Below are 17928 nucleotides of genomic sequence, written 5' to 3'. Positions count from 1 at the left end.
CGAGCTGTGTTCAACCTAGTCTCTACATTTCTCACACACAACAACCTCCTTGACAGCAACCAATCTGGCTTCAGAAGTGGACATTCAACTGAGACAGCCTTGCTCTCAGTTGTTGAAGCTCTAAGATTTGCATGAGCAGAATCAAAATCTTCAGTACTTATCCTGCTTGATCTGTCCGCTGCTTTTGACACGGTTAACCACCAGATCCTCCTATCAACCCTACTGGCAAAAGGCATCTCAGGAACCACACTTCAATGGTTTGAGTCTTACCTATCAGATAGGTCCTTCAAAGTATCTTGGAGAGGTGAGGTGTCCAAGTCACAACATCTAACTACTGGGGTGCCTCAGGGCTCAGTTCTTGGACCACTTCTCTTCTCTGTCTACATGGCATCCTTAGGTTCTGTCATTCAGAAACATGGCTTTTCATACCATTGCTATGCTGATGACACTCAACTCTACCTCTTATTCCATCCTGATGATCCGACGGTAGCTATTCGCATCTCAGCTTGTCTAACAGACATTTCTTCCTGGATGATGGACCATCACCTTCAACTCAACCTTGCCAAGACAGAACTGCATGTGATTTCAGCAAACCCATCGTTTCATCACAATTTCACCATCAAGTTAGGCACATCAACCATAACTCCTTCAAAAACAGCTAGAAGCCTTGGAGTTATGATTGATGATCAGCTGACTTTCTCAGACCACATTGCTAAAACTGTCCGATCATTCAGATTTGATTTATTCAACATCGAGAAGATCAAGCCCTTTCTTTCGGAACATGCTGCACAACTCCTTGTTCAAGCTCTTGTTCTGTCCAGGCTGGACAATGCTCTCTTGATAGCCAATTCTATCAAACCTTAACAATTAATTCAGAACGCGGCAGAAAGATTAATTTTTAATGAGCCAAAAAGAATACACGTCACATCTCTGTTTATCAATTTGCACTGGCTACCAATAGCTGCTTGCATAAAATTCAAGGCATTGATGTTTGCCTACAAAACTACCACTGGCTCTGCACCCATTTACCTAAATTTGTTATTTCAGACTTATGTGCCCTCTAGAAGCTTGCATTCTGCAAGTGAACGGTGCTTGATTGTGCCATCTCAAAGAAGCACAAAGTCACTTTTACAGACTTTTAAATTAAATGTTCCCTCCTGGTGGAAGGACCTCCCCAACTCAATCCGAGCAGCTGAGTCCTTAGCCATCTTCAAGAATCGGCTTAAAACACATCTCTTCCATCTTTATTTGACCCTCTAACTTTAACACTCACTATTCTAATTCTATTCTTTAAAAAAATCTAACTATCTTTCTAATATTTTTGTATTCTATTTTCTTTTCATTTATTATGCAATTATATTATATTATGCGTGTGTGTTTGTGTGTGTGTATGTGTAAAGATCTCTAACACTAGCTTGCTCTATTCTTTTTTAAATTCTATCTGTCTTCTTTTTATTTATTATATTATTTAAAATCCCATGCTACGTGTACGGTGTTAACCTAACTGAGACTTGTTATAGCACTTATATATCATTGGTCTTATTGTTGTTTTTAATTGCTTCCACTGTCCTCATCTGTAAGTCGCTTTGGATAAAAGCGTCTGCTAAATTAATACATTTAATGTAAATGTAATATTGGTTTTTAACCCTCTATCTGCCTGGTCTTATAATATCTTGAAGTGTTTATTAGGGTTTTACATAAAATCAACAACAACAACGTGTCAATTAGGTACTTTCCTCTATGATGCCTTTAAGTTAATCTTTATGTGTATTTTGGTGTGATTGAATGGCAGTTTCTCTCTGCAGATGATGAGGTTGTACAGTAGGACATGATAGCATCTGAAATGCACAATTGCATTTAGATATACAGTTGGTCTCCTTTCGTTTGTTTATGTGAAGAAAAAAAAGTTTATAAAGGTCAAAAGTAGTATATGAGCATTTTACAATGTTCAAAGGAAAAAGTAATATAAAGTCATGTGATTGCTGTGTACATTTATGCATAAACCCCAGTAATAACAAACAAGTTAACCAACAAAATGGACATAAATGCAATACCATTACTTACTTAAGAAGAGGAGAGTATAGTTGACTGAATAGAGCTGGTCACACTTACATGTCCACAAACTAAAAAGAGAAAAGACATAGGAAACCAATTAGCATTTAAAAATGTTATAATTTATACACACTTTAAGAAAGAAATTATTTGCCTATTGAGATTGTGTTAACCATCTGTGTAGTTGGATGGCTGAGCTCCAGAATGTCAGTAATGAGTTGCTTTAGTTACAGATCTGAAAAAGAAAAGGGCCGAAACAAAGAACCCTAAACTCTAACTCAAAGAACCATTTCAGCATAAAAGGGTCCTTCAGAATGCTATGGTTCTAAATGAAACCATTACTGCATGTGAAGAACCTTTAAAGAACCATCTTTTTTTTTTAGAGTGTAGCTAGTCATGACTGTTTCCCAATACCACAGTAACATGGTCCTGAACAAATAATTAATCACAGGTTCCCTCTTACATCATACACTGGGGTAAAATTGCTAAATGTCATTTTTACGCTAACAAGATACTATGCTTCCAACCACAGATCGAGAGCTGTTGTTCCAACCACACAAGTTTGTGATGCTGTCTGCGAATGTTCATTGGAACAATGCTTATGAGAAATGACAAATTGCTGAACTTTGAACCAGATGTTGGCACTGACAGAACAATCATAGATGGCTATCGATGCTTTTAGGAAACAAACATCTGTAACTTTGGTCAAAGTTTGTTAAAGATGCTTCAGCAAGGGCAGACTCTGCAACCTGTTTCTTTCTTGTGGGTGATGCTCATGGGAGCAGCAGGTATAGGAGTGTTTTTGTGAGCAGGGGAATTCCTGCACTAACAAGAGGGAGTAATTACCCCCTCCTCCACCCCAAAGCAAAGTGGTTAATGGCAGTGATGCTTATTTACGTAGTAAACAGGTGCACAGCTGGATCAAATAACCGATAAGCTGCTTAAATGCATTCCTGCACATTTTCATTTGTCAAGATGGAAAGAAAAGAGAGAAAACTACAAGAAAAGAAAGGCATCTTTATGTTTCTGTGCTTTGCTGCAGACCTTTAGCTTGTGTGAATGCATAGGTTTTCTGATCAATTGCTTCCTTTCTCTGAGGGTTAGGGTCAGGTTTAGGGTTAAGGGTTAAGGTCAGGGATCAATGCAGGTGACCTCTACTTCTTCTCAGGTGTAATGCATCTCACTGGGTCTGAGATCAGAGCTTTCACAGAGGAAATTATGCCACAGTTGAGTCTCTAGATAGCTATACATTGTGTTTTATTCAGTGAAGCTTTTCAGTGGTAATGGTACTCACAACTTTTCACCCAGAGATTGTTCTTTCATTTTAATCAATGCACTTCCAGTTTTGACTTTGACCTTATTTGAACTGTTTGAACTAAATGATGTGATTTGCCACTTTTTAGTTTTTGTTTTCAATTCATAGGACAAATTTGTGGTCAGTTTTAATCAATTCATGTATTTTTGTTTACAATGAGAAGTCATAATTTAAAGGAATGAACATTTGAACGTTTGCTATTCTCATCAAAATAATTGAACAACATTGAAGTTGAACAACCTTTAATGGTATTCAGTATATCAGCATATGACAAGTATTCAGTCAGTGGTGTGCTTGGAAGAAGTTTGCGTGTTTGTAGAATTTGTACGATAATACATATCAGCATGCACTAGTTTATTTGTTGCTTGAGAGGTTTCAGTTTGTGTATAAAGGGATGTGCACACATATACTGTAGTATAGACACACAGAGGGTGTGATTGTGAGTTTTTGCTAAATGTGAGCCTAAATCATCACAATGAAAAGAACCAAAGACTTAAACTACTTCAGTCTTTTGTGCATTATATTTATTTAATACACAAGTTTCACAATCTGAGTTGAATTACTGAAATAAATGAACTTTTTCACGACATTCTATTTCATTGAGAAGCACCTGTACATGTGCCACCCTTAATCCCTCACCCAGAAACACCAAATTAATTCATCTATTTGCTGGAGTTGTACAGATTAAAAGGAACAAGGGCCACAGGATGTGTATTCATCAAATGTGCAAACTGTGAATATTGCCTGCCCTGAAATCCATGATTCATATTCAGTGGACTTATCCTTAATGTGACAAAATGACTGTTTGCATACAGAATACTAACTTCTTCAGCTCCTTTTTCTGTCCAATTTTTATTCTAGCAGAATAAAGAGAAGTTGACAGTCAATGTGTGTTAATGAGCCACTCTTAATTATGAAATTCTACCTCATCAGTACTCAATCCAACATAAGGATTTAACCTCCATTTCAGTATTTTTGTAATTTCATCCCTCAGAGTTTTAGTTTGAGTCTCAGTTTTATTTTCTCATGCCTCTCTCTCTCTACAGCAAGAGAGAGAGAGAGAGAGAGAGAGAGAGAGAGAGAGAGAGAGAGCAGCATCACCGGTGCATGACTGTAATTGGTGAGCAAAGGAGTTTGTGATTGTTTAGTTATGGATCCATCTCTTTGTCTCTTAATTAATGCATGCAGAACAGGAGCAGGTGATCACACATTCTTTGATGGCAGTAAGTGATCCAGCGTTCTGGCTGAGGGATAAAGAGAGCTGTTAACGCCTGTCTATCTGGGGTGTAAGTTTACTCAGTTCTAACAGACAGTGTGCTGGGAACTCTCAGAGACCCTCAGGCCAATGGAAATGATTCACTGCAATATTACAAGATCTTTATCAGAGAGAGAGAAGTTCTTTGGATCTGTGAGAATGAGAAATGAGAAAGCTGCTTTTCCCATGTCACCAGTCAGATTTTTCTTTCATCCCTCTACCCTTCCAAATATTCTTGTCTCAGACAGAATCTTCAGAGCTCTTGCATCATACTTGCATGGCATACTTACATGCATAAATAAACTCACACATGCATCCTATGTGCTGTTTCAGTATGTTCACAGGTGTGATACACTGTGTGCATCTGTGTATTTCAGGCTCCTCAAGCATGGTGATGAATGTTTCGAGCCACATGCATGTCCGTGTTTGTGGAAAGGGAAAGAATATTATCCGGGAGACAGAGTATCGTCCCCCTGCCATCAGTGGTGAGATTACATTAACTTATATTCTGTGCATTCATTTCTATCTGTTTTTACACCAGTCATTTTGCTATACTACATTTTATACTACAAGAAATGTTATATCAAAGATTATGTGGTCACTTGAATTTTAGTACTTTATTGTTTTGAATTATGTATGAGTAAAATGTATGCATAACAGTGTAATTTTCCCAATTTTTTATATTAAATTAATCAAATAGCAAATTTGGTAGAGACATAAAATGTCACTGAAACTCAGCACAAACATATTCACGTAGCGCCTCCTAGGGGAAAAGGGAAGAGAGAAAATGTGCAGTGAAACTTTCTCAGGTCTGAATGTGATTATTTTGCAGTGTGTGTCAGCACGGCACGTTTCAGTGTGAGTTCCGCCCATGTCCTTCAATGTGCACGGCTTATGGAGATCGACACTACAGAACATTTGATGGATTCCTGTTTGATTATGTCGGGGCATGTAAGGTGTACTTGGTCAAGGTGAGCTTTTAGCGAAATATCCAGGTATTCATAACTCATTTTATAAAAATGTCTTGTTGTTGACTACTAACGTGTGCTCCTGTGTGTGTTAGAGCTCATTAGATGCAATGATGGCTGTCACAGCAGAGAATGTTGACTGCTTTGAGAGTGGCGTGATCTGCAGGAAATCTCTCCTCATCTCCTTGGGACGCTCCTTCATCGTGTTTGATGATGACACCGGAAAACCTGTGAGTGACCTTTACTCTTTCTGTATAAAACATCATAAAAACTATGATTATAATTAGTTGTCACTTAATAAGTATAATGTGCCCCAACCATATTCAGCTGATTCCTGTACGCCCCTGGGTAGGAGTGAATATACTTTGAATATATTCAGTTCATCATAGTGTTGGTCATAATGTGTGGTAGTGTTGAAATCAGATGGTGTTGTGTCTGTATTATTATGTTTTTTGAAACACTGGTTTTGCAATGACTGAGGTATGTTAACAGTGGTTGATAATGATCGGCGGATATGTTTCATATGCAGAACCCATCCAGTGTGATCGACAGGCAGAAAGTATATATCTGGCAAGCAGGATACTACATCATTGTGCATCTGCTTGGGGAAGACCTCACAGTGCTGTGGGACAGAAAAACCACTGTACACATACAAGCTGGACCACGCTGGCAGGTAAACACACACACACACACACAACAAAGATGAAACTGATTCATGAATCTGCAGTAAGTGTAAACTTGAAGTTTTGCAAAGAAATAATTTGCAGATCAATATTGATTTCCTTACAAGCATGTACTTGTGTGTTTATGCTATTTTAGGGCAAGCTTACTGGTCTTTGTGGGAACTTTGATGAGAAGACAGCGAATGAGATGAGAACACCAGAGAACATTGACTCATCAACACCACAGGAGTTTGGCAACAGCTGGACGGCAGCAGAGGCATGGCAAACAGATAAACACACATACACTACCGATCAAACATTTGGAAATAAATTAGGATTTTTTTAAGGTTTTTGGAAAAATTACCTTATGCTTACCATGGGTTGCATTAATTTGATTAAAATAGTAATGCAATGTAATTTAAATACAGTAACCAACGTAATATTATGAAATTGAAATTTATATCCCAGCTAAATTAAATTACTTATCATAAACTTTTGACCAGTAGTGTATGCAAAACATGAATGCACACTTTGTTAGATGACTAAACGTGTTTTTGCCCTTCAGAATGTCCCAAATCTGGCGGTAGCTACAAATCAAACACTCTTATCAAACTCTTTACACTGACTGTGTCTGTTTGTGTGTGGATGTGCCATCAGTGTGTGAACAGTCCTGATATAAGACACCCCTGCAATCTGAATCCTCTTCGAGAACCCTTTGCAAAAAGACAGTGTGGGATTTTGCTCAGTGAGGTGTTCCAAATCTGCCACCCTGTGGTAAGCTGATCACAAAAACCAGCAGACATTAATGCTCACATTCACATTGAGTCAAAATATATAGGTGCATCTCAGTAAATTAGAATGTCGTGGAAAGGTTAATTTATTTCAGTAATTCAACTCAAATTGTGAAACTTGTGTATTAAATAAATTGCTGAGGTGGTCTGGAAGCCCAGGTTTCTTTGACAGTTGCCTTCAGCTCATCTGCATTTTTTTGGTCTTTTGTTTCTCATTTTCCTCTTGACAATAGTCTACAGATTCTCTATGGGGTTCAGGTCTAGTGAGTTTGCTGGCCAGTCAAGCACACCAACACCATGGCTATTTAACCAACTTTTGGGCAGGTCCTAAATCCTGCTGGAAAATGAAATCAACATCTTAAAAAAGCTGGTCAGCAAAAGGTTTTGGTAAGCAGGTGCAGTGACTTTGGTTTTCAAAAAACATAATGGACCAACACCAGCAGATGACATTGCACCCCAAATCATCACAGACTGTGGAAACTTAACACTGGACTTCAAGCAACTTGAGCTATGAGCTTCTCCACCCTTCCTCCAGACTCTATTGTTTTTGTTGAGATTGTTTTGAATTGGTTTTTGTTAAATGTGAGCCAAAATCATCACAATTAAAAGACCCAAAGACTTAAACTACTTCAGTCTGTCTGCATTTAATTTATTTAATACACAAGTTTCACAATTTGAGTTGAATTACTGAAATAAATGAACTTTTCCACGACATTCTAATTTATTGAGATGAACCTGTATATGTGAGTGACAGAGGGTTTCAGTGTTTAAAGGTGTTTGATACTCTGTAGGTAGATGTCACATGGTTCTATATGAACTGCCTGGTGGACACCTGTGGCTGCAACCGTGGAGGAGACTGTGAGTGTTTCTGCACCAGTGTTGCAGCATATGCTCACCGCTGCTGCCAAAAGGACGTCACCATTGATTGGCGCTCCCCCTCTGTCTGCCGTGAGTGACGCCATATTCCTATATGATGAGTCAATCATTGTAATAATAACCAACAACTGAATATATAATAGTCTGGAGGAACTGAGTGATCTTTACTACAGTTTTTCATCACATGGTTGGTTTATGTGGTGCTGTATAATGAGTAATACAGTCTGCTTCTTCTTACAGCTTATGACTGTGAATACTACAACAAAGGTACATCTCTAGTTTTTTTTTATAATAATGATATTTGCACATATGTATATATGTGTATGTGTACATATATAATTTTGACAATTGTGTATGTGGGAATGCACATCTGCATAGCTTTAGGGAAAGGGCCACTGAAGCTGTTGACCTACAGAGAGAGAGGAACAGTGTTGGCAGCCAATAAGACAAGTGGACTAGTGTTCCCAAAAAGAGAAATGACCAGTACTGATGAGATCCTGATGTTGTTCATGATGACGCCAGGCATCAGCAAAACCAGACCACATGGTCAGTCCAACATAAACACATAATCAACATATAAAAATGTGACTTTTATGAAAAAAAATCAAAACCAACCACTTTAGATCTGTTGTTCTATGTATATTCTGTATGTGCTGTTTTCTTTTTTTAATGAGTACATTTTTAATGCTACAGACACATCTTTGGTGTCATTTGAGGTGGCAGACAGACCCAACTACTACTTAAAAGCAGAGCGCAGTGGTCAGCTGAGGCTGCAGAAGTGGGAAGAAACTGAGGCATTCTGGGATTCAGCTACATTTATTCTTCATAGAGACACCTGGGTCTCAGGCTTTGATTCACTTGAGTCCCTGGCAAAGCCAGGGTTTTTTCTGCACTTCATGCTGTCTAGACTCCAACTCCTGAAATACAGTCACTCAGATCGGTACCGCCGCGCTACTCTATTCAAACTGACAGGTCAGCATGTGTGTACAAACTTGCTCATAATCACACAGAAATATTACACTGAAATATCCTTTTTTTTATCAATTTAAATTCATTTTAAATACGTTTTTTTTTTCATCATTTTAAAAGCGTTTAAATTGCTTGTTTTATTTTTGTGATTTATTTTTCTTCATAATTATTTTACTTTCTTTTATGTAAAGCACTTTGAATTACCATTGTGTACGAAATGTGCTATATAAATGAACTTGCCTTGCCTAAATCATTACTTTTACTACAGGAGCCATACCACACTATCCAATGGGTCCTCGCTGTCAGTGGCGGTATGAATCATGTGTGAGTCCGTGCTTCAGGACATGCAGTGACCCATCAGGTCTGAGCTGTGCCAGTATCCTCAAGTAAGAGCTCACACATTCATGCATGCAAACATGCACACACTCGTTTTCTGCAAATGTAATGGCTGATATGCACCTTTCTGTAGGGTTGAGGGATGCCTGCCTCAGTGTCCAGGTCACATGGTTCTAGATGAGGTCACTCACAGATGTGTCTTTATGGAGGACTGTAAGCTACTGTTTGTGCTACTTCTATCACTAATGCTGATGTAAAAAAAAAAACACATGCCATTTTAACCAGTGCTAATGCTAGCAATTTTTGAGAAAAAAACATTTCTTAATACTAGTTGTAAATGGAACAATTTAAAAATAATTTTGTTGTTTGTCTTTTTATTTCCATAGTAAATCTAAGCTCCAGTTTAGATAGCTTAACATAACACAATTAGCTATATCAGTTTAAATTTGATATTTTGCGCAGTGTCTAATAAATATCATGTTTGTGTTTAGGCATTAAGCCTGCTGTTGTTCCTCTGTTGCCGCCACCCAGTACTGCAGTATCATCAACGTCCTCCTCGGAGTATTCCACCTTGAGTAGTCCAGTGGTTTCAATATCACTCACTTCTTCAACAGTGTCAGAGTCTAGCACCACTGCTTTCACACCTACAGCACACATGCCAAGCACTGCCAAGCTTACATCTTCTCCTATCAGACCTGGAGTGGTGGAAAGCATTACCACATTAACAACATCCACTTTCTCTCCAAGTCCGCTGGCTTCTACTGAGAGAACCACTAAAGCATCAAGCAGCACCCACAGTTCCACTTCCTCCACCACACTGCACACAAGCCCAATGTCTATCTCAGAAACTCTCTCAGGCACCTCTACAACAAGTAAGCCAACAGAGTCTTTGACACTTCTCACACGTACCACCACTATCCCCTCACCTTCTACTTTTAGTCCTGTTCTGTCGTCTACCTCAAGTAAAGAGCCGACCAGAGTAAGCACTCTACCTGCGCATCCAGTCTCAACTACCATAAGTTCCACAGAAGCCACTTCCCCAACAGTCAAAGTGTCCTCTCCTCTTACCTCTAGTACTGAGACCCCCAGAGTCTCAGATGCCTTTATGCCTACTGAAAAGACCACAATGCCCTCCGTGACTTCAATTGGCAGTACACAGTTTTCTGTTGAAACCATCAGCATGACAAAGTCCACCTCACCATCGACCACAACACCTATGTTAGAATTGAGTACCTCTGTCACCACAGAAAAATTGACCTTTCCGTCATCTTTACACACTGTGAAGACCCCGTGGAGCACCTCTGTAACCCAGAAACATTTGGACATCACTACCATTTCCACTTCCCCTACACATACTGAAGCATCAACCACTAGCATTACAGTAAAATCCACAATTTCTGCTTTTCCAATACCACCTTCAGCTCAAACAACACCTTTTATTCCTTCAACATCAACCTCAGAGCAACCCGAAACTTCAAAATCAACAGTGTCTGTTTCCACAGCTGCTCCAACAACCTTTATCACCACAGTGTCCTCCCAAACTACATTTGTGCCAACAGAAACTACAGCAAAAACAACATATCAACCAACATCTGTTATATATCCTTATCCTGATGTTCCAACAACCAATGAAACATTACAGACAGATTGGAGAGGGATCCAAACCACATCAACTCCATCCCCAGAAACAACCCAAACCACTGCCAGGACAGCAGAGACACCACTTACCACCTACACCACCATGCCACTCACCTCAGCACTTACAGAAGAAACATCAACCCTGCTTACATCACATGTGTCACCTACTGACAAAACAACTTCTACTATGCTGAGCCCTACAGAGTCTCACTGGAGTTTAGTTTCCACCACTGCTCTCCTTTCAGACAAAGTCAGCACATCATCAGCTCATCCTCCTTATTCTATGACAACTATGACCCCCTCATCTGAACTGCCTGAGATTTCTCCAGCTTCACCATCCATACTTACAATGGCAACATCAGTATCTGAAGCCCCAACAAAAACCACAGAAACAACCATCACTTCTGAGAAACCTCTGCTAACGTCTTCTGCAGCTGAGATGGAGATTGTTTCTACAAGTGAAACATCTACAGCTAGACCTTGGAGTGTACATTCTGACACAGAGACAACTAGGGTTCCTCTTGACACAGATAGAGCTGTGCTGTCAACTGCTGCGACAACCCAGACACCAGCACTGGTCCATGAGACCTCCAGCACCTTTACTTCCACAATGACTCCGAAATTCACAACCCGTGTCACCCCAGTCCTGACCTCACAGGTGGCTGTGGCTACCACACGGCGAGAAACTCCATGGATTGTGGCCACAACCAGCATATCACTTCCAACTAGGAATGCAACGACACTGACAACACCTGCAACCACTTATACCGATAAAGTGACCACTGTTTCCACAGATACTTCTAGTATCCCTATTGCTGCTTCTAGCACACTTCCAACACATAGTCCTGACACCACTGAATACACCTTTGGATTTACAGAGTACACCACTGAATCTGGTCAGACCACAACACTGCAATCATCAACTGGAACAACTCCACTGCCTACTGTTTCATCAGTTGCTACACAGACTACCATTTCAACACAGCCCCCTACTTCCTCTACTGTCACTGAGAGTAGTCCCATAACAAGTGCAACGGCCTCTACTGAGCGCCCTCTGGTGGATGAACACACCACAGTCACAGCCATGGCACCTGCTCCAGACACTGCCCAAACAACACTGAGTTCATCTGTGATGACCAGTCTTTCCTACACGACAGAAACAGAGCACTGGATGACGAGCCAGACACATGCAATTTTAAAAACTACTGCTCTTGAGCCAAGCAGAGTATGCACTGTAAGTCAATTATAAAGTACTCTTAAATAGTATTAGTTGTTTTTCATTCTACTCTTGTGTGGTGGTATGAACAAATATATATACAAATATGTGGAATTTGTAAATTTTGTATAACAAAAGTCAGTTATTAAATACTAAACTAAATAATGTGTGTGTGTGTAGTCTCCATATTCAGAGGTAGTGGATGAATGTACAAAGCTTATTTGTGTCAGTGGCCAGTTGCTCCTCTTCAATAAGTCTCAGAGCTGCCCATATGATGCTACACCTCCAAACTGTGGTCTGCTTGGCTTCGCTGTACTGGTCAATGGTGATAAGTGTTGTCCACGATGGGACTGTCCATGTGAGGAACACCTGCATTACACACATTACTTTGATCTTTTCTATTCTGTCGTTTGTTGGACTATTGAATGTTTATTAAGATACACGTTTCGTTTTCCATGTAGGTCATTGTTCAGTGTTTCCAGATCTTAATCTGATCACATTTGATGGGAAAAGTGTTGCGATTTATAAAGCTGCTTTATATGTGGTGACTCAGCTTCCCAATGAGACGGTTAGCATCTTGGTGCAAGAGTGTTCTGGACCAGATGACACCGTAAGATAAGCACAACTCTGTTGTTTTGCCTAACTTCAGGATAGCTCCTCACAACTCAAGTGATATATTCTATTGATTCCAGCTCGTGTGGAACTTTACCAGTTTGTGTCTGGCATCTTTAAACATTACTCACAAATCCAATGAAGTGCTCATCAATCGTCTGCAGAGACACGTGAGTATCCATCTGTTTGCAATTCTTGGAATTAGCTGCAACTTTTGTAGTGGTAATGGATAAAAAAAAAGAAAAAAAAAAGAAAGAGATTTTAATAAACCTGGACAATTATTATTCCAGCCTGGCAGATTTACATGATTGAAAGAAGTTCAGAAATACAATGGGTTGTTTTTCCAGCTATATGTGAACTCCAGGTACACAAAGCCACGTTTTAAGAAGTTTGGTTTTGAGATTCTGGACACAGGAAACATGTATCTAATCCGAAGCCCGGCTGGTCTGAAGATCCAGTGGTTCCACTCTACAGGCATGATGGTGATTGAGATGGACAGCTATAACAACAGACTCCCCACAGTGGGCTTGTGTGGTACGATGCTATTAACCACAGAGTATATGTACTGTAAAAATGATTGTGTCATATTTTAATGCCACCTACTTCCTTCATGTTCCTCACTCTCCTCCTCTCTCATCTTTTTCTTTGTCACCCTGTCCAGGTAGTTGTGATGGTAATCCTCTGAATGATCTGACTCTGTCTAACGGTACAGTTGTGTCTGAGCAAGAGGATCCGGCAGTGTTCATCGATAGCTGGCAGATTCCCAACACCACCAGCTACGTCAGTCACAGCAGACGGAGGGAGGCCAACTGCACCACGGGCGACTGCTCCCAGTGCATGAGCATGCTGAGCAACCGTACCTTCACCATCTGCCATCCTTACGTACGGCACACAACATGCACATCCCACCAATCCCAAACCTGCTACCACACCAGTGATTATGCACTACATTTCCTGAATGTTTTTTTCTTCTTCTTTTTTTGTGCTGCAGGTCCCTCCAGCAATGTTCTGTGAGATATGGGTGAGAGATGTGGAGTATGTGAATAATCCATGTGTTGCTTTGGCCGCTTATGCTGCTTCCTGCCACAAATTCAACATCTGCATGGAATGGAGGAGCTCTGATTTCTGCCGTATGTAGTTATCAAGGCATACCAACACAGCTTTAAGTAACAATGCTTTCCGCAGCTGTGTATGGTGTTAAGTGCCATTTTATCTGTGTTGTGTGTGGTGTGTTTTCTTATGGTAGTATGTTTTCGTGTGTAGCATTCATGTGCCCAGAAAATCTGCAGTACCAAGCATGTCTGCCTGCTTGCACTGCCCCATCCTGCCCAAACCAAGAGTTTGAGTTTGTCCCAGAGCAATGCACAGGCCTTTCAGAGGGCTGTGTGTGTCCAGAGGGAACTCTATTACACCGGCCCTATTCCCCCCTATGCATTCCACCCAGCAAGTGTGGTATGTCCCTTGTCTGTCTCTCTCTCTTTTTAAAGGCGTTTAACTCTTGTTATGAATTCATTTGTGTTATGATATGTGTTTGCAGCATGTACTGATAGTTTTGGAACCCCGCGTGCACTTGGGGAGGTTTGGAAAGCCTCGCTGGATGGCTGCTGCATGTATAAGTGTGAGAACGACAGCATAGCGCCGGTGGAGTATAACTGCAGTAATATCCCTCAGCCAGTCTGCGTGCGTACAGGAGAGATCCCTGTCAGCCTTGCAGATGACAGCAGCTGCTGCCCTCACAAAGCCTGTGGTCCGTTACACAATCAGTTCACACATCACTACAGTAGGGCTTTGCAGAATGATTGAAAACTTAAAAAAATGTTCTGTGCTTACAGCCATCAAGTTAAAAGTACTGTTAATAACTCATGTATTGATGTATATAACTAATCTATTATGTGACCATTGTGTAATAAGTTCAGATGCTTTGGGAAATTGTTTAATTCATGCTTTAATGTTTTGTGACAGTTTGTAATCAGAGTATGTGTGCGGCGGCTCCTACCGATTGTAAATATGGGGAGAAGCTGGTTTCGTATTATAGGCAGGATTCCTGCTGTCCAGAATACTCATGTGGTGAGTTTGGACATGTGTTTTGTCTTAGCTTGTGTGTCTGAGTCTGTATATCTGTCCATGCATACAGGATCGAGTTTGTTTTGTCTTTTTAGAGTGTGATCCTGATCAGTGTGTCTCGGACATTCCTGTGTGTCGCGAGGATCAGATATTGATCGCTGCTCGAGCTGAAGGCAGCTGCTGCTTGGCACACATCTGCAGTAAGTCATTATGATTCAGGTTCAAATCGTGTTGTTTCAATCCCATATGACTGACTTTCTTCTGTGGAATAAAATGTGAGAATTTGTTAAGACTTGTGCAGTAGATATTAGATGTTATATAAAAGTTGTTTGGACTTGTTCATTATATTCCAAGTCTTTAGAAGTCATGTTCTGTGAGTAAATAGTGGGCAGAAGTTTGGGTAAATTCTTCATTTAAAACTAATTTCCTCCCTATAATGATTAAATGATTTGGGAGGAAATTAGTTTTAAATGAAGAATTTACCCAAACTTCTGCCTACCTAACCTTTGACAGGCATGTGTACTGCTGCATTAATGTGTATAATGTAAATCTTTCGCACAATCTTTTAGCAAATACATTTCTGTGTGTGTTTATTATTGTGTTAGTGTGTGACAAATGTTCTGAGGCAGCTCCAGTGTGTCAAGATGGAGAATTGTTGATTGTGGACACAAACAGCACAGAGCGCTGCTGTCCAGTTTATCACTGCTGTGAGTACAAACATGTGATTAAACATTTCATTATTTACCATTTTTACTCCTAGTGGAAAATACAGGCAATAGAAGCAGTTGAGAAAATTGTGAGCTAAAGCTTATAGTAAACCAGTTACAGTAGAAGAATACAACAACAACCATTTCCACAGAAGCACAAGAAGCCTAAACCCGCATGTCACATAAAAACTGACAGCCCTGAAGCTCCACACAACGAAATATCCTCAAAACACCACATTAGTTGAGGAAGTGAAGTGTTATTGTAACGGTGTTGTGTATATTTGTATGCAGTGTGTGAGACATCTCGATGCTTAGACATCACATGTCCATTCGGCATGGCAGTAGTTTCCACGAGGATTCAAGATCAGTGTTGTCCATTACAGACATGTGGTAAGACCTGATAATAATGTTTAGAAGTATTTACTGTGCATTAGACACAAATTATATCAGTGTGAGGGTCAGTGTGTCAGTACTGTTGATGTATTGCTTGTCTGTGTTTGTGTGCGTGTGTCTGTCTATGAATGTGTGTTAAAGAAACAGAATTCAGATCTATGTTAAGTGTGTGTTTCTGAAAAAGACTAAAGCTCCTCATCCTCTCTTAGAATGTGCATGTGAGAAAAACCTTCGTCCTAAATGTGCTCTGGTGAGTATCCATAAATAACTGTATCCAAATGAAGATGTATTTTTGCGCACATTTATTCTTCCATTATTTGTGTCTGATCAGGCTCTTGTTTGACTGGTTGGTTCATATCTGATATCAGATGAATTGTGTTGTAGGGGGAAAGTATGCAGTTAGACAGAGCATTTCTGTCTGATCCAGAGAACCGCTGTGCCTGCAAACGATTCATTTGTGGTGAGAACACACATCTGTTTGAAATGCTCTGAAAATACATATGTTATATATACTGTATGTGTGTGTGTGTGTGTGTGTGTGTGTAATTATGGAAAAATATGTGTGCATTTCTATGTGTGTGTATTTATAGTGAGAGAGGCAGTGTGTGTGGATGGTGAGCGGGGAGTGATGCGGCCGGGGCAGACACTGGTCGAGCGCCGTGATCAGGATGTGTGTTACACCACACACTGCACACACACACTGGACTCTGCCACAGGTTTCTATCTCCTTAAAGCCACTGGCACTAACTGCACTGCACACTGCCAGCCTGTGAGTATATAAAATGAACAAAGACACACACAAGCCAAACACAAAATACCTCCTAACTGTGTTACGTGTTCTACAGAACCAGATATACATCCCTCCTAAAGACCCCAGCAGCTGCTGTGGTGCGTGTAAGAACATTTCTTGCCTGACCCGGAGTGAGAATGGATCTGTAATTATGTACAAGGTGATGTTCAACAAATGCTCATGTTCTCCTCCACTCAAAAGCTGCACCGATCTACCAATAATCTTTAATAGAGTTTTTGTTGCTTAATATTTGTTTTTTGGAAAACATGGTACCTTTTTTAAGGATTCTTTGATGAAAGTTTAAAAGAACATAAAAATAAAAATAAAGTAAATGTCTGTACTGTCACTTCTGAATAATTTAATTCACCATTGCAAAATAAGAAATTAATATATATAACATAGACATACTGTATATATATATATATATATATATATATATATATATATATATATATGTGTGTGTGTGTGTTTGTGTATGTATGTTGTATTTAAGCCCAAATTAATTGTTTTTTACATCTCTAATTTTTCGAAGGACTCTCTGAAGGACTTAGCTCCTATAGGGTCTATTCTGCAGTGATGTGAGTGTATTATCTGTGTTCCCCTCTCCAGCCAGGGCGCAGCTGGGTGTCTGACTGCATACGCTATGACTGTACAGATACTATGTCAGGACCTGTGCTCGTCTCCCACCCTTACAGCTGTCCGCCCTTCAACGAAACTGAGTGCATGAAGGTGAATTCTCTCTCTTTGATAAACATAAACCTAAATAATACATCAAGGTACAGGTAATATACACATAAACACATGTAAGTGACAGCGATGTATTTTTCGGACTATAAGTCGCACCTAAGTATAAGTCAGTCCAAAAATACGTCATGACAAGGGAAAAAAACATATATAAGTCGCACTGCACTATAAGTCGCATTTATTTAGAACCAAGAACCAAGAGAAAACATTACCGTCTCCAGCCACCAGAGGGCGCTCTATGTTCTCAGTGTAGGCTACAGGAGCCCTGAGCAGCATAGAGCGCCCTCTCGCGGCTGGAGACGGTAATGTTTTCTCTTGGTTCATGTCAAATTAATTTTGATAAATAAGTCGCCCCTGACTATAAGTCGCAGGACCAGCCAAACTATGAAAAAAAGTGCGACTTATAGTCCGAAAAATACAGAACCATATAATATTAATACATAATCACATTTCTGAGACGGTGCTGTTCTTGATTCAGTGATGGTTAAATACTTTCACTGACAGCTCCCTTCATGACAGGAGATATGAAACAGTAATAAG

General features: G+C 40.0%; 1 protein-coding gene across 1 annotated transcript in view; it reads left to right on the top strand.

Annotated features, from left to right (window-relative positions):
- The window catches only part of LOC113051650 (otogelin), a 42940-nt gene that overhangs the window by 21658 nt on the left and 3354 nt on the right, over positions 1 to 17928 (top strand). Inside the window, exons 23-52 of the mRNA XM_026215567.1 lie at positions 5000 to 5107; positions 5455 to 5593; positions 5686 to 5820; positions 6120 to 6263; positions 6410 to 6529; positions 6910 to 7026; positions 7835 to 7991; positions 8160 to 8186; positions 8298 to 8465; positions 8613 to 8891; positions 9157 to 9274; positions 9358 to 9437; positions 9716 to 12096; positions 12259 to 12436; positions 12540 to 12688; positions 12771 to 12860; positions 13038 to 13224; positions 13352 to 13572; positions 13682 to 13820; positions 13954 to 14142; positions 14228 to 14437; positions 14653 to 14757; positions 14850 to 14954; positions 15360 to 15461; positions 15753 to 15851; positions 16064 to 16104; positions 16239 to 16314; positions 16445 to 16623; positions 16700 to 16804; positions 17254 to 17373. Of these exons, the coding sequence (XP_026071352.1) occupies positions 5000 to 5107; positions 5455 to 5593; positions 5686 to 5820; positions 6120 to 6263; positions 6410 to 6529; positions 6910 to 7026; positions 7835 to 7991; positions 8160 to 8186; positions 8298 to 8465; positions 8613 to 8891; positions 9157 to 9274; positions 9358 to 9437; positions 9716 to 12096; positions 12259 to 12436; positions 12540 to 12688; positions 12771 to 12860; positions 13038 to 13224; positions 13352 to 13572; positions 13682 to 13820; positions 13954 to 14142; positions 14228 to 14437; positions 14653 to 14757; positions 14850 to 14954; positions 15360 to 15461; positions 15753 to 15851; positions 16064 to 16104; positions 16239 to 16314; positions 16445 to 16623; positions 16700 to 16804; positions 17254 to 17373 (6268 nt within the window). The remainder of the gene's footprint in view (positions 1 to 4999; positions 5108 to 5454; positions 5594 to 5685; positions 5821 to 6119; positions 6264 to 6409; positions 6530 to 6909; positions 7027 to 7834; positions 7992 to 8159; positions 8187 to 8297; positions 8466 to 8612; positions 8892 to 9156; positions 9275 to 9357; positions 9438 to 9715; positions 12097 to 12258; positions 12437 to 12539; positions 12689 to 12770; positions 12861 to 13037; positions 13225 to 13351; positions 13573 to 13681; positions 13821 to 13953; positions 14143 to 14227; positions 14438 to 14652; positions 14758 to 14849; positions 14955 to 15359; positions 15462 to 15752; positions 15852 to 16063; positions 16105 to 16238; positions 16315 to 16444; positions 16624 to 16699; positions 16805 to 17253; positions 17374 to 17928) is intronic.

The sequence above is a fragment of the Carassius auratus genome, chromosome 32 (assembly GCF_003368295.1).
Source record: "Carassius auratus strain Wakin chromosome 32, ASM336829v1, whole genome shotgun sequence".
Lineage (NCBI taxonomy): Eukaryota > Metazoa > Chordata > Actinopteri > Cypriniformes > Cyprinidae > Carassius > Carassius auratus.
Note: the sequence above shows the minus strand (reverse complement) of the source record. Positions and strands in the feature narration are given on the sequence as shown.